The 22,855-nt window shown below is 41.6% G+C and overlaps 1 protein-coding gene across 2 annotated transcripts in view; it reads right to left on the bottom strand.

Annotated features, from left to right (window-relative positions):
- The window catches only part of CNIH3 (cornichon family AMPA receptor auxiliary protein 3), a gene marked incomplete at its 5' end in the record, with an annotated part of 45,187 nt that overhangs the window by 16,227 nt on the left and 6,105 nt on the right, over positions 1–22,855 (bottom strand). Inside the window, 2 exons of one of the 2 annotated variants that reach the window (XM_082302666.1) lie at positions 3,997–4,044; positions 6,868–6,936. In XM_082302666.1, coding sequence (XP_082158792.1) covers positions 3,997–4,044; positions 6,868–6,936 — 117 coding nt within the window. The remainder of the gene's footprint in view (positions 1–3,996; positions 4,045–6,867; positions 6,937–22,855) is intronic. The other variant, XM_082302667.1, reaches the window with a different exon arrangement.

Below are 22,855 nucleotides of genomic sequence, written 5' to 3'. Positions count from 1 at the left end.
ACTGTTACTTGCACACATATGAGTAATTTTAATTTTTTTACAGAGTAGGTAAATATTGAAACATACAAAACAAAACAGTGCAGACACTCAGATGTCTAGAATTCTACATTACCCTCTCTAGGTCTTACATTTTATTTACATTATCTCAGTCTGAATGGAATGGCTTCTACAACTGCTCTTTGAGGTAACATCAGGTTTGGTTATTTACCAAATAATAAAATATAAAGTTAAAATAGATATTTATTTTATTTTTGCAAGTAGTAAAAACCAGAACTGAATCTGGTAAACACCAGAACTACTGAATACATAATAAGTTTCCACCATTTCTACAGCAGATCCAGCTCCACTGGAAACCACAGTGACAGAGGTACAAGACCAGACCAAGCACTGGCACTGCCCAACCACCTAACTAAAACATTAAAACTTGCTTCAAAAAATATTAGGTGAAGAGGTTTTTAGGTTTGTTTTGTTTTGTTTTAAAACCCCAGCTACTGATTCACTATCTACTATACTACTGCTAGTACTGGGGTGCTGAACTGGCCAAGTTTGGTTATTCTAATACAGTCCCTGCAGCGGTTTTTGTCTGCGTATTTGTTTGTATTTTTCAAGACAGTTCAAGTTCATCTGGAACATCTTTGAGATTAATGTCACCTTGCCTGTGGTTAGATTTCTTGCTGAATTTACTCTCTTCCAATCATCCCTTCAGGAATTGAAAAAAAAACCCAAACCAAAAAACAAAAACAAAAAAACCCCAAAACCAAATAAAACCAAGAAAAAGGATTGAGCTCTGGTACAGTATTTTCTTACACTTGAAGTTTTAGGAATTTTAGACATAACTAAAATGCTGGACTACATTAGAAAAATGTGTAAAAGTCTGTCTTTTATCTACCTCAACTCCCTCCCAGTTAAGTTCCAGTTCTGATGTTCATAAATCACTCTTACTTTAGCTTAATGGGCTTTAAAAACAAATATTTGCTGATAATTGGAGAAAGGTTACTTATATTGTTGAGCATTGTCTGGCATGAGCAAACTGAAATCTGAAACGTGTTCACTGAGCAAGAAGTTCAATCAAGTCTCCTCCTTAGTAGGATTTATTGAATTAATTAAAAAATTATAATGCAAACCTGATCAAAATTTAATTTAAATTTCCTCCAAGGTAAAGTAATAATAGTACAATGGTTGATTAATGAATTTGACTGTATTTTAATCTAGGAAATTCCTAATTGTCCTTAGTGCTAATGTAAATACCAATTAGGAATTAAAAAATAAGGAATCAATTGGTTACATAGATTTCTTGAAATACAACTGCAATTACAATTAAATAATATTGCTGTCATCAGTAACTGAATATATTTTAACAACCTCAACAAAATATTTGACTGTAAAAATCATGGTAGACCTCACAGGCACACCTTGCTTTTTGTACCCCTCAGCAGGGCTGATGAGCCCAAGAAGCCTGAGATGCTCTGTAGTGCTCTGCTCCCACCCAGCACTAGTTTGTGTCCCCTGGACAGCACTGCAGTGAGCCATGGAATCACATCCTTAGGGAAACAAAGGCAATTTATAGCAAAAAAGCCTCCGCAGCATTTGCTCATACTGGTGTGTGTCCTGTGTCAATCATCTGACACTTGTACAGCAACCAGTGTCCATGTAATGGGATATTCAACAGTTTGCAGCACAAGTCTATCCTAGAAAGCCCCACACCACTGAATAAAATGAAATATCTGTAGTCTCAGAGAACCTCAGGTGGTGCTGGGCTCAGAAAATAAGCCTTCTTCTCATTTACTTCAGGGTAGGAGAGATCTGACTGTGGCTATAACAACGTTCATAGCTTCCTTATGCATAATCAATTGTTCTCCAGTAACCAGAAAATTTGGGCTTATCTAATCCTACAGCACCATAGAAACAAGGACCCATGTGTTCCTGCCTGTGTACATGACAGCATCATATATATCTGCTTCAGACAAATCCTGCTTGTTTTAATGACCTAGAAACATTTTCCCCAAACCAAACATCAGAAAATGCCTGGCTGCAGAACAGTTACATCCTCCATTCTATTTTGGAAAATGTAAATAACTTAGATAAATTATGTCATATCTGGTGAAATAACACATACCTGGTCACTGTTTGACAATAAACTTCTCCAAGTATTTTGGAGATAAACCCAAAAATACATCCTTAAAAAAGTCTTTGCTCACTGGGATCAGGTTTATATGATGTATGCCCACTTAACAATTCCCAAGAATCTCTTCTAAAACTAGCGTATCATGAAATTGAACATACTTTTATAGCCCACCTATAACCTCTTCAAAAACCAAATTTACATCATCTCTTAGACATTAAGTTCTAGTGTCATAAATAGCAAAACAGCACTGCTTTCAAAGCCCTTTAAAAGAACTTCCTGACTTCAAAACAGGTATGTTGTTGTTTCATAGAAATAGAAACAGATCCTAAAGCCACACAATATTGAAGGATATATTTAGTACTTGCTGGAAGCATCCTAACTGCTATTTTCCTGTATCAATATAGCTGACACTCAATTCTTAACTGTTTTTCCTCAATTTTCCTCTATACTACATAAAACCCAACTATTTTTAGTGGTTGTCAGATTTGAAGGCTACAAATCTCTGTAGTTATTGCACCCTTCTCTTCTTGCATATAATCTCTCAATTAAAACAAATGTGTCCCCAAAGAACTTAGAAGGAGAGGCTGAATTAACAAACCGTTTAAGTGAACCAGAAGCAAGGCAATCCCTTATGAATACAGAGTCAGCAATTAGCCAAAATGCTCCATCTTGCTGTTCACAACGAGGCTGAGGCTCAATAAAAATTAAACATTGATGCAGGCAAGGCATTCCCATGGGGCTCACATATAATAAACCATCACTCAACAGTAGCTTTATGTCCAAGAAACTGGGACACAGCTTGAGACTGGCTGGCTGCCTATTTGATAAAGTGGAAAGCTATTCGTGATAAGTATTTTCTCTTATTTTCATATCCCCCAAGTGTCATAAACAGGCTCAGGAAGTACTTAAATGTGGCTCCTAACAGTCCCACGCTCACAGTGGTGCCAAAGAGACATTATTCAGGTTCTGACTGATCAGAGGATGACAGTCCACAGGTTATGCATGGAGTCACAGTCACGCCTTTGGATCAGCCCAAAATGATAATCCCCAGCACTGTCTTTCCCAAAACCTCTAAGGATGAGGCCACCAGTTTCTTAAAGCCCTATCTCAGTTTAGGTCTTAGCTTGATTAGGGTGTGTTCAGCAGTCCACACTTCAGTGACGACCTTTTTAAGGAAAAATGCAGGATTTAGGAGGCGTCATTACCACCCTGCAGAACACAATACATTGAAACTTGAACACAGAATAAAGTAGTTTGGAACTATGATATTTTTACTTCAACAGGACACAGTCAGGAAAACAAAGATTGTTTATGAAAATGCTCTTTGAAGCCACAGATAAGTAACCCACAATGTATCAGCTCCTTTAAATCCCTCAGAAACTGAGGCACTCAGCATCTCACTTTCATCAAGCTAAAACACATATTATATCAACTATTCTATTCCATCAACCAGAAACCTTGAACACTAGATATGTAACTAATAAAAATGTTCAGCATGTCAAATAGTAAGCCACAGTTCAAAAAAGGGTATTTTTAAAGCCTGTACTACAACAGTAACAGCAGTTTTATAGGACTATAAAAGAACCTCCAGCTGCAACTGCAAAACGACTCAACCACCTTGGAAAAGCTTGTTCCAAAATAAATGGGCTGATGTTCCAAAGTTCAGTTTTTATCCAGACACCCTCTATTACATCAACCTTTTATAATTTGTCTTACTCTGTCCTTACAAGGTCATCACGACTTTCACTTCACAGGAGAATCCAGCTTTCCATCAATAGAGTGTGAGGATCAAAGAGAAAATAAATGCACATTGCCACGGGATGGCTTTAATTCTCATAAACTTCACAAATCCTTGGCTGGTTCATGCTCACCTTTCGCAGGAGGAAGCAAATCCGCTCAATATTCCTCAGCCGCTCCCTCTGTCAGGAGAAAGTGAGGGAAAGGCAGGAGATTAGCTGGTGTTATAAATTAAGACAATATATTACAAGGGGTCAATGTTTTAATTAATGGCTGCAGTGAAGCAACACATTATTAATCTGAAATAACAGCATTCAATTCTTACCTACTGCTTGCAAGCCATTTCTAAGTCCCAGTAAGTTATTTTTCATTTGTTACTGGGCGTAACAATATCAGCTGGGGATTCAAGTCTATGTTAGCCTTCAGCCAGAGGCTGCAACTCTATTTTTAGTCAGCATTTTTGGCTCTATCCAATTGTGCCAATTTATACCACAGAGACCTGGTCTTGCATTTTCAGGTACCCAACCTCTGGCTTCAAGATAAATCTGAGTGGGAAAAACAACAATGAAGTTTGCATGGCAGCTCTTCCTCTATCACTAAAATGGTGCCTGAACACGTAAAACTAGAATTTAACACATTAGTGAAAAATATCTGAAATATCCTAAAAATGCCACTTTAAACAGCAGATGCATTCATAAATACTGAAAATCACTGTAATTAGGCATTGTGACTCAAAAGATGTTCTAAGCTCAACTCACAGAAAGAAGACAAATCAAAGACAGGCTTTCTTTTCAATGGCTCATAATGAGGAGCTCACCAGCAAAACCAAATTTCACTGCATAACCCCATGACTGGAGTTACTGTTAGTTACACTGCAGAAGGCAGAGTGGGTTTGCTGTCCTCAGAAGACTATCTGATATTTTCATTTAGACATGGCAAAAAATATTCCAAACAATGAACTTTTTAAAGCAGGTAATGTACTATACCAATGTGAGAAGCCAAGTCTACCTAAGCTTTTTCCTTTTCAAATGTTTTAAAACTCAAACTTGTGGCAATTTTATTCCAGTCTCCAAATGAATGTCTGTTTTCCTTTCCTGTCCCCAAGTTTAAGCCATTTTTTTAAAAAAAGTATCGTTTTGGAAAGACAACGAGGCAGTGGCAGCTTGATAGGCGTCAGAAAAATACAGTGCCTCTTTTTGGAGCCTCTGAGCTAAAAGAGAGTCAGAAATTTTAGACTCACAGTTGCAAACGTGAGAATGGATGTGTGTGGATGTGCCTGTGAAGCTGCAGAAAGCTCCCTTGCCTTTAGAAGTGGAGAGGGAAAGACAGATGCCAACTGCAGCTGACCTTGTAGAAAGTCTATCTCTGAACTGGAGGTAATAGAGAGCAAACCAGGAAATATGAATTAAATTCTCAGTACTGCCATTGTTTTTGCCTCTGGTTTGTCTTTAACTCAGCCTCCTCTCGCCAAAAAGGCTCTATCCTCTGTCATGAAAACACTGTGGAGGACATGTGGGTAAACTTCAGACACTCTTACAGTGCAATACAGAAAACTACCCCACCAAAAAAATGGAATATGGGCACATACCACTGTGCATAGGGAAAAAGGAAAATTCACTCGACAAAAGACACAAGAAATGCCCACTCAAAATCTTCCTTTTATGACAATCTAAAAGGCATCGACATATATACTGTGCAGAAAAAAGCAATCTCAGATTATTGCTTGAGTTATCACAGAAAGTTTCATGGAAGTCAGGTATGTGAACCAATCACAGAATACTCTGCTGTGCTTTATTAGAAACGTTGATTCACTTTTTGATTGCACCACTAATATGACAAAAAAAGGGACTTGTTAACTTTTTTTTAATCATGGAGGCCAATTCCATTACCATTTTCAAATAAGATTAAATTATCTCCACAGAGCATCTCAAGTTTTAGGAAGGGAACAGTTTACTGGAATTTGGTACATATAAATTCAGTCTGCAGTTCTCAAGATGGGAAGTAAAAACAGATAAAGTGAATTGAAAATCAGATTACTTCCAATAAATTCAAAACCAGATTACATCCACTGATGTCCTCTATAGGATTTCCTCACGTAATTTCTTTCTTCTTATTCTTTGCTTATGTGTTAGTGAACAGTGAAAAAAAAATTGTATTCTAGGATTATAAAGCTTATGCTTAAAATCATCAGTGGTCTAAGCAGTACAAGTCCTCAGCTGAGTTATGAAACAAAGTTAAATGGCAAAGTACTAGTACTGAATCTGGTTACCAATTGTAGGCAATTCAAGAACTTCATCCCCTGTAGAGATCAAGTTCAGCATGTGTCATGACCATTGTAATTCCCAGTGAGGTGATGGGGAGATGAGTTCTGCTCTCAGTTCTCGTGGTACAAACTGACACATGTAGCAGTAGTCAGCCAAATCACCTTAGATTACAGCTTTAATTATCAGAGGAATTTTGATATGCATAAATCTAGGCTGCACTTTTGGTTCACTAGTTAAAACTGAGTTTACAGTCCCAGGTATTTACTGTGTTTCCACAGCAGATACAGCAGAATATGATATTTACTCCTAAACCACAGGAGAATCTAGAGCCCTGCCATGGGACAGAGAAGTCCAGGCATGCACCTCTTTTGGTTCGTTGTTACAGACAATATGGGAGAAGCATGGGTCATCCCATGCCCGAACAGAGAGAAAGCAAATTATTTTGAAAACGAAAACTTATGCCACAGAATGAAAAGGTAAAAAAGAAAGCAACAGCATCCCATGACACCCTTCAGTTTTTGAATTTCCAAATTACCTTCCTGCCTCCTTCAGCAAAGAGGAAAGCCATTAACATAAACATCACCATCTGGCTCCTCAGACTGGCCCAATAAATCAATTTTCCAAACCACAGCTGACTTCACAAGAGACTCCCTATTAATTGCCACACTCATCCTTCACTGACAGCTCAGTGCTCCCTGTTTCTGGAGCAGCCCCAGCTCCGCAGGCCCTGGCTGTACTCACTGCGTGGGCCGGGTTGCACTGGTCGATGGGGCTCTTGAAGTCTGTCCGAAGTTCATCGAAGGCAATTATCTGAAAAACAATTTTTTCAACTCCTGTAATGAATTCTCATTCAAACACTTATTTTCCTTAAGGGATTAATTACATGCACTGACTGCCTTTCTGTCTTTCCAGGGAAAACATGGAAAAATAGCTTCCCCGACACACTCCCTTTAGAACTAAGTAGTTAAAACAAAGCATGGCATACTCCTACATATGACACCTAGAACTCATTAATCTGTCACTCTGCAAAATCATATCTATAGCCTTTTCAGTGTTGCTCCTTTCCATATTTCTTCCCTCATATTAACAAGAATTCTTTTCTCAAATTTCCACATGACATAAAACTACTTCACAAACAGAAACATCTCCAGATTTGATGGAAAAAGTCATTAGCTGCCTAAAACACAGAGATGGATCTGATATGATGTTCCAGGTTTAGTACATAAACTGTCCATTTTATTAGTTGTTAAACCTACCTCGGATATTAATTCCAAATTAGTATCAGCTTTACCATCAAGCTGCTATTCATTAACAAGCACACTCCTCAAAAGGTAAAGCACTCTAGAGCAAACATGCCCTTCCTAAATTGTGGCAGGTTTTAAAACTTTACTTCAGATCTCACTAATGGAGAGATATCTTTTGCTCAGGTCCTTTGGTCTCCTCCATTAACGGATGGATTGAGACACCCTGGTAATTACTGATGCTTTTAAAGTACAGCAGATAAATTGCCTATAAAAATAATACCATTTGATAGCATTTTCTTGGAAGATCTTGTGTTAGCTCTAGTGAAGAGCTAGTGTTTTCCTGGAAGATTGTTTTCTTGGAAAGAAAACAGCTGTAATGATCCTCAGCATACTTCATTCAAAGATCTCAAAGCACATTCTTAACTTTGTGTTCGCATTCTAGTAATACCTTTTATTCTGCTTCTGTCTTGCTTCACCCAAGGAAGGAAAGCTCACTGACAGGCACCACATAAAGAGATGTTAAAACAATGATTCCTTTTTAGACACTTTACAACCCAAAGTCTCTGCTCTTAGTAAGAGATGATGGAAGTACAAGGCAGCAATCTGGTAATTAGTGGAGTGCAACAGCCTTTCCATGATGCGTTACAATGTGCCTGCTTGCCTGGCTGTTCGAAAATGAACCAACTGGGTGTCAGCACAGACCTGCTGCATAGCCAAAACGCATTCATTTAGCAGAGATGGAAGGCAGGAGCAGAAAGCCTGAAAAGGGCCTGTTCTTGAATCATAATAATCTGGTGAGAGGCTCGAGAATAAAACCCAGAGCTACAATCCCCAAATTTCAGCAGCGCTCCGCATCCCACTCTAATGCTGCATTCATCACACCAAAGCACATTTAAAAATCAAAAGTGTGGCATCTTACAAGAGCCCTCCACAGAATTCAATTTATTCAACTATGACAAGTCGAAGTGGCAGAATAAACCACAAAGGGAACTATAAAATGTGATTACAAGTGAAGCATTTCTCCCTATGGATGCAGTACCTCTTCAAGTTAGGAATCAGATCTGCAATGGTAAAAGAGCAACTAACAGAAGCTGTGAGGAGTTTGCAGTACATTTATGAAGAATAAGGCTCATGACACTTCTGTATTTAATTCTTCTTAGACAGGTCGTTATATTCTCCAGCTGGACCAACTGCTAAGAGGGTTACAACCCCACGAGTCAGTGTAACTGGGTATCTCTTTGCAGTTGGGTATTAGCATCAGCACAGAGAGAAAGGGGGAAGCATGGAAAAGAGGTTAGACTCAAATATACTGCACATTTATATTTACTTATATTTTTCACTTTCTTTTCCTCCCTTTTTTTTTTTTTAATTTCACCAACATTCCCAGTTCTGTAGCCAAGACCCTACTCTATTTGCTGGTACATAATTTATGTTATGCTTGCATTATATGTAAGTGCATTGAAACACATCTGACAGGTATTAAGCACACGGTTTTCACAGAACCAGTACGTAAAATGCAACAGTCTCACAGACAAACCTTTTGAGATGCCTGAAAGTTATGACAATCTTAAGAGACACTTCTGCTACACCTGAAAGAGATTGAGGTCTGGTTTCAAGCACACGTGACTGGAGGAAAGTTTCTTCAATAAAAGTTTCAGTGTCTCTCTGGAAGGAGGCTGACAAAAATAAACCCTCCTCAATTCTTATCATTTTATTTCAAAAAAAGTTCCATAATAGCTTATATTTTGTTACATCTCCAGAAATAGAAGTCTGGTGATGACAGGAAAATATCTATTTTTATTTATGAAAAAGCACATTCCTATTTCCTATTTCTTAGTTACAGTGAAAAAATTTAAAGCGTAACATTAGGCAGGCTCAGAATCAGAGGAATATAAAGAAACTCCCAAAGCATTTTGGGGGCATGTTTTTTTTTCTGTTTTGTTGTTGGGAGTGGGGTGGGTTGGGGTTTTTTTTTGTTGCTTTTAAATCTTACATGTTGTCTGTCCTAAATCGAAAGCCACAACTGAGTAAAACTGTAGCTTCTTAAGATTAGCAGTTGCTCACAACACACCGAGTAACTGTGCAACTAATTATATTATATTACTGAAAATACAGCTGGGCTGTGCTGCAGCGGGGTGTGCATAACTAATTAGGAAACATCTTCCTCTTTCAATTATAACTTGCCTTCTGGAGCAGTTTAATGCCCTGAGGTGTTGAGTGGCTGGAGCTGCCATTTTTCCATCCAGACCCCTAATAACCAAGTACTTGTCTCCATTAAGTATTTCACACACAATGCTTTCACGAGAGCTGTGGTGCTCTGACCACAGCCAGAGGAACAATCTCCTGCCTGTTCCCATTTCAGCTGGATGCAGTTCAGCTGCCTGACTCCCACACATGTACCGAGCAGAGCTGCTGAGTGCTCTGGGACAGCATCTGGACACACTCAAGGTCTGTTTCACCTCAGAAACTGCCCCACTTACCAGCATCTCGAGCAGAGCAGTTCATCTCATCTCATCTCATCTCATCTCATCTCATCTCATCTCATCTCATCTCGAGACAAACAATGTAACAGATCCCAGTCAGGGCACTTCATAAGAAATGACATTGTTTCACCTTTGTAAATGAATGTATTTTATAAAGCATTCATTATCTTTTAGTTTTCCAATCTAATTTGATCCAGGGTGGCAATCCAGACTACAAATCATGCACACACATGGACATCAGCAACCCAGTCTCTCCAAAGGCCACACAATAAACGGACCATTCCAAAGAAAAATGACCAGCCCCTAGTCACAAAGCTGAACAGAATTTGGAAACATGTGCCAGGTCTTACAAAAAGGAGAACTTTATTTCTATTTGTGAAGATTCATGTTGTACACAGCTTCGTAGAGAGAGAATAGGATCATCAGGTATTTATTTAGGAACTTGAAGAAAAAGAACCCCAAAACACCAAGTGTAGCAGGTTTGGTTTGTAACCAGGCGGAAACACCAATTTAGTGTAGTGGTTTGGTCCAAAATACTCATTACTGTTTATCTTCTGTGAGATAAGAATTAGGAAAAACGCAAAGCAGGGACTAAACTTGAAAGAATATAAAGAAGTTTATTAACAGACCTAAAAGAAGAAAAAGTCATACCACACCTTCAGAACTCTCTTCCTCCCACCACCTTCCTCCTTTCTCCCACTGACAATGTAAAAAGACAGCCTTGAGATGTTCAGTCTGTTTGCCACTTCCATAATAACCTTGTTCAGTCCATTTAGGAAGAGGAGTCTCTCTTGCCCATGCTATGAAAACATTATCACAACGAGACAGCCGCCCGGGTTGGTTCTCTGCTCACATGTGAGTCCCTTCCCCCCCCATCTTGCAGCTTTTCCCACAACTGCTTTCAAGGGTCCACTCTTGAAGGTTTTTGGGGTACAATTTTAAGGTTGAGCCGTTCAGAAACAAAAGTTCTCTTCACCCATCTCTGGGAGCATTTCATCTCTAAGAATAGAGGCCCTTCTCCTTCCCTGGGAGCAAAGGGTCTTCCTCATCTTCCTCTTTAGGACTATCTCTGGGAGCATCTCTAGGACCTGAGGTTTTCTCCTTTTCCATTTGGAGCAAAAGTCCTCATCACTTCCATCTCTCCCTGTTCAAACTTCTCATGAAATTACAGCTGCGTCAGCATCTGCCTATCTCAGCGCAGGTGCTTTTGCTCACAAGTACAAGTTGAATGCTCCACCCCCCATGCCTTCATGAAATTACAACAGGTACTCTGATCTATCGTAGCTTCACAACAGAATTTCAGCTTTAAGCATCTCCTCTTTCACTTCCCTCCGGTTTTCAGCTCTTCATAGTACTAAAAGGGTTAATCTCACCTAGGCCTTGCAGCTGGAATGTGTTTTATCGCTGTTGGTCACATGATCTCTGCCGGACAGCGGTGCAGCTTCAGCTGAATCGTGGCAGCAGCGGAGAGGGGGAGCCGAGCCGTTCCGGCTGCCCACAGCCCTGCAGTGGGGGGGGTTCCGCGGGAGGAACGGGGCCCGTCGGCTCCAGGATGGCCGTGGCCCGACCCGGCCTGGCCCGAGCAGGGCCTGGGCCGGGCCCGCTGGCCCCCACACGGGGCCCGCAGCCACCTGTGCCAGCATCGGAAACAAGACAGAGAGAGACTGCCTCGGGGTTTCCTATTCTTAAGTGTGGATCACGGAGGCGGTCACAACTTTAAGTGGCTTAAAGAATTGTCCATATTCAAAGTGGCCAGCTGATAGGTTCTGTCAGGTCACAGAAGAAGCTGTAAGCACTCCTTTGCAAGAACATCACTTCTGGGACTATGCTTACTAACCCATGACACCAAGTTATCTGTTGACTTGCAAAGCCTTATGAGGAAAAGAAAAAGTGCATCATGTTTAGCAGTAATTTTTATAATTACTGCAGAAACAGGCCAGGGATTGAACAGACAATGCATTCAGCACTACCTTCTGTCTTGGGGAATTTTCCCTGTGAGTCCACACTGCAAAGCATTGCAGGAAGTTTGTTCTGCCACTGCCCTAGGCATGCTTTTTCCTGGTGAGAGAAGTGTACTTGTGTGTGTTTTCCACCTAATAAAACTAAAGTTCTATAAAAATACTGCTTGCAGTCTCTAGTGATTCACACCATCTGCAAATCTCAAAACTCCCAGTCTAAGTCAGCAAGGAGTTTGCCACAATTTATACACATAATGTATCAATGAGATCGTGATGACAATACAGGTTTCAATTGCAATTATATTTAGAAAATTTGTTTTCATTATCTGCATTCTCTCTGCTTATCAGAGAGACCATAACAGCTTTGAATAATGCAGTATTCACCTATGACCTATGACTGAGCATGAATTTTGCTTTCTTTCTATGCTTTTGCACCCATCAAAATGAAAATTTCACTTGATACTAGAAATTAGCTATATCTCATTTTTAGGGAACATACTTTTTTTCTTAATCACTGAGCTCTTACAGAAACATATTTTAATTGAGAATGTGGTGGTTTAGGGTGGCAGTGAAGTTGGTGTGGGTGTGAATCCAGTGACAGCAAAGAAGTTGGATATTATTGCTTACTGGCATCTCAGGAAAGTTAAGATAAAACAGAACTTGATGACAACCACACTAACCACAGAACAGAACAGTAACACCTAACATATGCTTCCTTGCCACCACCCTGTCAATGCACCACCATCCCATACTGAAGGAACCGTCTTTAATGGTTCATTTAGACAATTTGTCTCCCCCTCCACTCTCCCAGGCAGCTTTCACAGCACCCAGACCCACAGTTCACAGGCTGACTGCAAGTCAGCACATGCACAGAAGTTAGGCAGGATTAGGAGCAGGCTGTGCTCCTGAACTTCATGCCTGCTCAGCAACTGATGCACAGACATATCAACTGTCTTGGGAAAACGTGCTTGGCCGAGGAACTTTGCTGAATTTTGTGGGGCAGAAGCAGCAACCGAAAAAATGTGAGTCAGTCAGGTAAGAATGAAAAAGGACCTGGAAAGGAAGGTAAGTCACTGCCTTGACATGATGGAGTGAGGGAGCCCATGAAGAGCTACAGAGAACAGGGACATCAACAAAGTGACAGATTGAATGTTTGTGGTTTTTTTGCTACCCAATTCTTATCATGATATGAAATGAACCTGAACAAGAAATTTAGCTACGAGGTGTTCTTTTTCCCTCTTTGTTTTCTGGTTGAATTGATCTGGTTAATGCTACCAAGCACGAAAGATAACTCAAGATTGTATGAACGGAGGGGCAAACTGCCTCAAATACCAGTGCATTTTATCCTTGTTGTCATTATTTCCTGCCTATATCCATTTATTAAGCAGCTCCTATTAAAAAAGGAAAAAAGTCTCAAGTCTTGGTTTTCATCATTCCTTCCCATGTAACACAGTAGCTTCCCAGACCAGTGTATCTGAAATGCTGGTGTTGATGAGAACCTTAACAATAGAGCCAAGTAAAGGGCAGAGAAAAAACGTCAGATTGAAAGTATTCCTTTCTTCTCTTTTCTCACCCCAAAGTATTTATCTTTCTGAATATTACAGTTATTAATTCACCATATATTAATAAAAGTAAACAATAATAATGAATAATGCTTTGCAGTTATAAATCTGCCTTCAAGGCAATGAAGGTCTTAACAAAGGAAAACATTATTTCCATTTTTTAAACAAGGGAAAAAATGAAGCTCAAAGAAATTAAATTTTTTACAGAAGCAGTGGCAGAAGAACGAAAGGCTCTGGATTTTTGCACCATACAAAATTTAGGGGAAACAAAGAATACTGTCAGTACACTAGTAACATGAGAAGTGAAACCATGCACTTCTGTCTGATTATTGTGCTGTTGTTCATCTCTAGAGCAGAACACTGGTTTAAGCAGAGTCTTTTCGGATTAAGGTTGCAAATGGTTTTAAGACACTCAAGGGTAGAAAATTGTTCTATTTGTCAGATTTCACACTAACAATTGTATGGCATTTCCTTGCTCTACTTAACTTGAATTTCACATGCTGCCACCATCAAACAACCCGCCACAAAGAAATCCAAAACATGGCTCCATCCAGGGCTGCACAAGCAAACACCTGAGCACCCAGTTCACATCTCTTTACTGAAGTTCTTTTGTCTGTAAAAGGATATTACATTTAGAACAACATGATTTAAACCTTTTAGGCTCTAACTGGAAGCTTAAGCTAACGTAAGTCATGAAAATCTTACTGTAATTTCTCAAGTATTTAAGCCAGATCCTAAGACTTTTCCAATAGAAACTCCAATTGGCAAATTTAAAAAGGCATAATCTCCATCTGGTTAGCATGACTCAGAAGGATTTCTTACCTACCAATGGAAATATGGAGGCATAATTGTACTACTCTAAATAAATACTGATGAAAATCCATAGAGGAAGGCTCTTTTGCTGAGAGCATGTGTGCACAAACATGCCAGCCTGCACTGCTATATTTACACCACTGTACTCCTCTGCACAGATAGAAACTATACAAGTGAAAATTAAACAAAACAAACAAAAGGAAAAAAAACCTAACAAAAAACCAAAACCTAAAACCAAACAAAAAAAACCCCTACCTCCCCCCCCCCCAAAAAAAAACCCCAAACCCCCAACCCTCCAGAAAAGCAGTATTTATTGTATCAGCTACATGAAATTAGATTTCCAAGCCTGCAGAGAGGTGCAGGAGAAACCACTAAGAATTAAGAGTAACTATTTGGCAGTCACTTGAAACAGTCCACACCTATTAGTACAAGCATGAAAAACTCCATCCACACTGTGAAAAATACAGAAATGTATCTTCAGGGATACAACCACACTGTACAGAGCTTTGAGTGCCTTGACTAAAAAGTTACTATGTCCATGGTACCGGTTACTATTGCAGGCCACAATTTGGAAAAGCAAACTGATTTCTGAACGTAAAGAATTCATGTTATTAATTTTGACAAAACCACTAAAAAACCCTCAGCAGCTGCAAAATTCTATTGTACACACAATGTTTCCAGAAGGATGATTTGACAAGCATCTATTGACAGATTTCTACAACTGCTATGAAATGGGCTTTTAAAGATAATTTCATCCAACTGCAAGGTGAAACAGTTTCTACTGGCTGGCTAGCAACAACAGGGTTCTGGTCACAGATTTCACTTGCTCACCACAGATACTGAAATATCTTCCCCAGTCATCCTGAAACTGAGATGTCAACCCCCTCCTGCAGCAGAGAGACAAATGTCCCACTGATTCACCACAGACAGAGATGACCTGTGCTTTTATCACAACTTTATGCCCACTCACTGTCTTCCAGTCTATACCAGCTGAAATCCAGCCAGACCAAAATCAGCTGTGCACATATAAAGTGCATTTTGTTAAGAGAAGGAAGACAAGTAGCAAGCTGTGCAGGAGGGATGATGCTAATATAGCTGTACAGAGCCTGTTTCTAAATAGGTTAATAGTTTTGCTCCCTGCAGCTAGGACACATTTCCAAACAGACTGCAAGCGGAGGAGGCATTTTTCAGGTAAGTCCAGACTGCCATCCTTCTTTCCCCCCTGAAAGGATTTCATCATTTTGTTGTCGTGATTCTTCTTTTTTTCCTTTTGTTTTTTTAAACCTTACTTTATTGCATTCAGTACAGGGAAACAGTTCAGAAACCAGCAGTGTTCTGTGAATCAAACACACCCCACAACTCACCCCTCAGTGGGACACAAACACTTGCTACCAATACAAAGAAAAAAAAAACCCCACATTTTCAATTAGCACCTAAACTGGTGAACACACCACATTGTTCTGAACAGAATGAAAGTGGTTTTATACACAGAGATGCAATACTTCAGTTTAATTACATTCAGTGTGGTAGAAACAATTCTTCTGCCTCAGCTGACTGAAGACTCCACGGGTCAGTGGGGAAGTTAATGTCACAGTCTGAACCAAAGGCAGCAGGTACAGACGGCATTCCCAAGTGCTTGTATGCGTGCTCTTCTCCTTTTTCCAAGAAAATATTACAGAGGATTTGACAGTGTTGCCCACCAGCCCCAAAGGCACAAAATCTATGCATCATTGTAGGCGGAGGGAAATACAGGTGGGATCTCTGCAGCAACAGGGAACAGAGTATAAATCTCCCACACTCCTTGTACTTCTGACACAAGCACTCCACCAGTATTCTCTTCCTGCATATGGTCTCCTCCTCCTACATGCAATGGGGTATTTCATGTGGATTCTTTATAAAACAAACAGGTTTTTTGATTTAGATAACAACATCAAAATGTTTTAAACATTTCGGTATCTAACTGCTTCTGATCTCTTCAGTTCAGCACCAAAACCCCAAGATCAGTTATTCACAGAGCACCAGTGACATCAAACTGACATGTCATTTCTGGGAATGCTGTCACTTTTTAGGTAGGTAGTAAGTTGGTTTGATGGTCAGGACTGGAAAAGCAAACAATCTGCTACAGTAAGGATTCCCTCTCACAGCCATGCATTCGGCAAACTAAGAAAGGGCACCACAGAGTGGGTCACGTTGGAAGGGACCACAGTGGGTTGTCTGGTCCAAGCTCCCTGCTCAAGCAGGGTCATCTCAGAGCACATGGCACAGGATTGTGTCCACATGGTTCTGTAATGTCCCCAGTGAGGGACACTCCACAGCCTCTCTGGGCAACTTGTTCCAGTGCTCAGTCACTGCACAGTGAAGAAATTCTTCCTCATATTCAGGTGCCTCAGCTTCTGCCCCTTCCCCCTTGTCCTATTGCTTGACACCACTGAGAAGAGCCTGGATCCTTCCCCTTGACACCCTCCCCACAGACACTGACAGACACTGATGAGGTCCCCTCTCAGTGTCTCTTCTTGAGGCTGAACCGGCCCAGCTCCCTCAGCCTTTCCTCGTAAGAGAGATGCTCCAGTTCCTTGATCAAAGCAAAGGTCATCATGACATAGGTCATACAGATTCTTGCACCAGCATTTTCTTCTGTCCTGGAAAGGATGCAAACAAAGACCACATCTGCAGACAAGATGAACAAGCATATGTATAAAGTTAGGCCAAGACTTCACCCCTAGTCTTGACCTCTTCAATGGGCCAAGAGGAAATGATGGGAGTTTGGATCCAAGCTTTACAGATGAGGTGTCAAACTCAGATCTGTGGCTCTGATCCAGGGTATATCTAGTGCAGATAGACTGGTTTCCAGATCTCTTCACCAAGCAGGGGAGATGAAAGCAGTATTATTTTCTATCCATGCCCAGGAGAGGCTGGGGTACTCTGCTTTCAGCACAAGAGACAGCAGTGCTTTGCCCTTGCACCTCTTTATACTAAATTCCACATCAACTAAGAAAACACAGTAAGAAACTAAACAACTCCAACATCTTTCTCACTGCCTCTTTATCACAGATGCATCACTACAGATTTCTACAGCTGCTACTTGCATAGGCCAAATTTTTCACTATCCAGGTTTTTCCACACCAAACTGGGGACAGACTAGACAGGATTTGGTGAAAGACCTGTACAAGAGGCTGGCCAGGTGCAGAAGGTAGGAGAAAAGGTGGTGGTCTGGTTACAGTGGACCAATAGCTGGTTTATTCTGTCTGGAAGCAATATAGCTGCCCACCTATATTTTTAAGATAGTTTATTCTTCTGCCCTTGTTTTTCCTCAAAATTACTAGTAATTTCTTATTTATCTCACCATAAATTCAGTGTGCTGCCCTGCAATGTTTCTACTTGTCTTCTTACTCTCATCAGAATTACAGTATGGGGATATGCAAGGAGAAACACACTACAGACACATTACAGCCACAAAGCTCCATCTTCATAAATTATTCTCAAAATGAACTGAAGCACTTTTTCTATTACTTAACAGCACAAAGCTGATAATCCAAAGCTAGGAATAAACAGGCTGTTTCTGCAGAATAAATTCAGGGAAAGGGCAGTAAACAGACAGGAAAATGTACCAAAATAGGCCCAACTAGAAAAAAATATTCGCCCCAGAGAAGATGGTAAGAGAATGAGATCCAAAGAGAAGAATTTTTTTTCAGTATCAGTAGATGAAAGTCATGGGTGAGAGACTGGCCAGCTGGCTGGAACTGTGCCAATGCAAGTATCCAATCTTATCATCACAACACAATTTGTTCTTTTCTTGAGCTTTCAAAGATTCCTACATATTGCTACAAGTTATTATTTTGGTATTTTTAATTACTGTTTTGCTGATACATGCTTGGGAGAAGCATTACCTTCCTTTCCCCCTGCACACTCCTTGGTTTTCCTCCCAGGTTTCTCATTGCTGCTGCTACTTTTTCCCCCCTCTCCTGTGTTCTCCATTCCTACCAGCAGCGATTTATGCACATTCACCAAAATCCAGGAGACACATAAAGGAATCTGGGTTCTGTCACTAAAAAATCTGTTCAAGCATGTCACACATTACACCATACCCACACAGAAGGCTCATTACACAGGCTGTCCAAAACCATCCACCACCTGAATTAGCCATACCTTCTGGATTCAGGCAGCCTCTTTTGCTCAAATAATTGCCTCCCAAATGATAATGAGAACACAGCAATCTTCCCTCTTGTTAGTCCCTTGCTCATACATGGATTTTCTGCCTCTCATTTCCTCTTTCCTTCACATCTTTCTCCCTGAAGTCCTCCCTCCCACAGCCCCATTTTCCCCCTTCCCACGTCATTTTTATTCCCCATTACCCACTCAGCAGTGGGGTTCTACTTAATGCTGTCTCAGAAAGAAGCCTGTGGCAGGCAGAAATTCTGCTGGATCTGTGCTTCCTGCCTCTCAGTGGCACAGTAGGAGCCCAGCTGGACCAGCAAGAGGCAGGACAACAGAACAGGGGCTCTTCTAATGCAGGCAGCATCAGGCAGGGATGACAAGATTAAAGACCTTCCCAAGTTTTCTTTCTTTCCCAAAAAGAGGCCATGCAGAACTTGGAGGAAAAAACTGCAAGGCCAAGACACACACACACACACACACACACACACACACACACACACACACACACACGTGAAATGGCCTTCAGCCACACAGCAGTGTTTGCAGGGCTAAGGCAAGGGGAAGCAGTACAGCAGCATTACAACTGTGGTTGCAGAAAAATAGCAAGGGGAAGGGACACAGCAGCGTGTAGAAGTGACCAAAAATTGAGATTAGAAGAACAGCAACTCAAAAAGCATCCTCCCTCATCTATTCAGCCACGTTCTCATGAAACTCCTCAGTTTAATTACAGGAGCATGACTAAGGATAAGGATTTCAGCATAGCCAAACAGGCCTGTCACTTAGATGATCAGCAAATCAATTTTCTAAAGGATCTGTTAATAGTGTTTATATAATACTGAGGGAAGAACAACTCTGAAGCACATGCAACCAAATTGATTTCAGTGGAGCCTTCATTATGTTTGCTTATAAATGCCCATTCTGTGAATGTATAAAGAAATTTCTAGTTAGATGGTGATACAATGTGAACTATTTAGCCCAAACTCATAGCGTGATAAAATAATAATGCAACAGAAGATTGACTAAACAATTACACACTTGAAACTGTGACTCACACACAGCATGAAGATGGTTGGCATTTAAATGCATTAAAAAAATCAAATGTCATTCTATTAAAAAATGGTGCTTGTATCAACAATGCCTGGCACTTGCACACTATCTGTTATAATTGCAAGGGCTATAAGTTACAAATTCTCACCATTTTACTGTAAGTCTCCTTAATTCTTTAAGTCTGGTTCCTCTGGCAATGTGCTTAGACTTCCAGATGTATTTAAAAAAACCCAACCCATCTTTAACAGCTAGAATATGACATGACCTGCAAAAGCATAGACATACAAAAGGACCCAAAACCAGCTGAGATTTCTCATGACCTGTTACATTGGTGAGGGAGTTGCAAGCAGTGCACAATGGGAGAACTCAGCGACGGTACTGCTTCTTCATCTCCCTTATGTTCTGCTTCATGTGTTCACATGATCAAAACCGGAACCACAAGTTCAGCACTCCTGCAGTATCTTGCTGAGAAAACCTAGTTCCATTGTAAATGTTTTGTGATTTTAATGTAACTTTCCACAATGACATTCCTAAAATAAATCCTTGCTTTATAGCAATACCTTTTCAATGGGAAGGGGAGAAAAACGTAAAGACTTTTGTCCTGCCTTCACAAGGCACATTGATGTCTCTCTGAATTTAAATCTACCCTCGGCTTAAAGCCATTCCCTCTTGTTCTTTCACTACACGTCCTTGTAAAAAGTCCCTCTCCAGCTCTCTTGTAGGCCCCGTCCCAGTACTGGAAGGTGCTATAAGGTCTCCCTGGAGCCTTCTCTTCTCTAGGCTGAACAATCCCAATTCTCTCAGCCTTCTCAGGGTGCTCCAACCCTCTGAGCACCTTCACGGAACTCCTCTGGACCCACTCCAACAGCCATGTTCTTATATTACGGATTCCAGAGCAGGACACAGAACTCCAGGTGGGGTCTCATGAGAGCACAGAGGGAGGATCCCCTCCCTTGACCGGCTGGTCACACCTCCTTTGATGCAGCCCAGGATATGTTTGGCTTTCTGGGCTGCAGGCGCACGTTACCAGGTCATGCTGAGCTTCCCACCAACCAACACCACCGAGTCCTTCTCCTCTGGGCTGCTCTCCATCCATTCTCCACTCTGCCTGTATCTGTGCTTGGCATTACCCCAACCCAGGTGCAGAATCTGGTCCTTGGCCTTGTTGAATGTCATGGGGTTTGTACAGGCCCACCTCTCCAGCTGTCAAGGTCCCTCTGGATGGCATCCCTTCCCTCCCACGTGTTGACCACACCCCACAGCCTGGTGTCATTGAACCCACTGAGGGTCCCTTCGATCCTGCTCTCCATGTCACCAGAGAGGTAAAACTCCACCAGTTCCAATTCTGACCCCTGAGGAACACCAGCTGCCACTGGTCTCAGCAATCGAGCTGTTGACCACAACTCTTGAGAGCGCAACCATCCAGCCAATTCCTTATCCACTGAGTTGTCCATCTGTCTAATCCATGTCTCTCCAGTTTAGAAGCAAGGATTGACACTTTCATTCAGGACAGTGTCAAATGCTTTGCACAATTCCAGGTAGGTGACACCTGTTGCTCTTCCCTCATCCACCAACACTGTAACTCTGTTGCAGAAGGCCACCAAATTTCTTGGGCATGATTTGGCCTTAGTGAAGCCATGCTGGCTGTCACCAATCACTTCTTTCTTTTCCATGTACTTTAGCATGGCTTCTAGGAGGATTTGCTCCATGATCTTGCATTCAGTTTCCTGAGGTGGGTTCCACAGAAGTCAGCACAAAGCTCTTCTCAGGGAAATGAGCCAAGAGGACAAGACATAAAATCAGAAGCTGCACCATAGAAATTCCAGCCATGTGTAAGAATACAATGTTCACAGTGAAATGAGTAAAGTACTGGAACAAGTTCTCAGATTTGCAGAATCACAGAGGGGGTCAGGTTGGAAGGGACCACAGTGGGTTGTCTGGTTCAACCCCTTGCTCAAGAAGAGTCATGCCAGAGCACATGGCACAGGATTGTGTCCAGATGGTTCTGGGATATCTTCAGTGAGGGAGACTCCACAGCCTCTCTGGGCAATCTGTCCCAGTGCTCAGTTACCCACAAGTAAAGAAGTTCTCCTTCATCTTCAGGTGGAACTTCCTGTGCATCAGCTTCTGCCCATTGCCTCTTGGCCTACTGCTTGGTACCACTCTAGAAGAGCCTGGTCCATCCTCTTCACACCCTCCCTTCAGATACTGACATTGATGAGGCTCCCTCTCAATTGTCTCTTCCAGGATGAACAGGCCCAGCTCCCTCAGCCTTTCCTCAGAAGGGAGATGCTCCAGTCCGCTAATCATCGTCATAGCCCTCCACTGGGTCTGCTCCAGGAGCTCCATGTCTCTCTTGTACTAAGAAGCCCGGAACTGGACACAGCACTCCAGATAGGCCTCACCAGGGCTGAGTAGAGGGGCAGGATCCCCTTCCTTGACCTGCTGGCAACAGTTTTCCTAATGCATCCCTGGATACCATTGGTCTTCTTGGCCACAAGGACACACTGCTGGCTCACAGATAGCTTGTTGTCCACCAGGACCACCAGGTCCTTCTCCACAGAGCTGTTTTCCAGCAGGTTGGCCCCCAGCCTGTACTGGTGCCTGGGGTTACTCCTCCACAGGTGCAGGACCCTGCATTTTCCTTTGCTGAACTTCAGGCAGTTCTTCTCTGCCCATCTCTCCCACCGGTTGCAGTCCTGCTGAAGGGCTGCGCAGCCCTCTGAGGTATCAGCCACTCCTCTCAGCTTGGTGTCATCAGTGAACGTGCTGAGGATGCCTCTGCCCCTTCATCCAAGTCATGGATGGGTAAGTTAAACAACACTGGGCCCAGTATCAGCCCTTCAGGGACACAACTAGTGACAGGCCTCTCCTGTGCCATGGATTACAACCCTCTGAGATCTGCCATTCAGCCACCTCCAAATCCACCTCACTGTCCATTCATCCAGCCCACACTCCCTGAGTTTGCCTATGAGGATGTTGTGAGAGACAGTGTGGAAAGCCTCGCTTAAGTCAAGGTAGACAATACCCACTGCTCTCCCCTCATCCATCCAGGCAGTGTTTCATCTCTCCACCCAAGTGATCTGGACAGGAGCTTGAGCAGCCTGGCCTAACTTTGAAACTAGGCCTGCCTTGAAGAAGAGATTTGACTAGATGATTTCTTAGATTCCTTCCAATCAAAATTATTCTATGAACCTTTTATTAGTTCTTTTAACACGAACAGGACATTTCTGAAGTTGTAATTACCATCAAGGAACACAGGAACCATTTTGTTAATAAAATTGCTTCTTACTCTCTGCACATCATCACGGTCACAAACTGAATTTTTAACTGGGAACTTCCAACTGTGAAACACTGGAAGGTGACCTAGTAAATCAAACAGTATTTGACATTGTTCTGCCTTTACCCCATCAGCTGACTCTGCCTGTGACTTTAAGTGACTCTTTTCAGAGTGGAAATAATAATAA

This window comes from Coloeus monedula (assembly GCF_965178545.1).
Source record: "Coloeus monedula genome assembly, chromosome: 2".
In the NCBI taxonomy this organism is placed as follows: domain Eukaryota; kingdom Metazoa; phylum Chordata; class Aves; order Passeriformes; family Corvidae; genus Coloeus; species Coloeus monedula.
The sequence above is the reverse complement of the archived record's forward strand: the minus strand, read 5'-3'. Positions and strand labels throughout refer to the sequence as shown.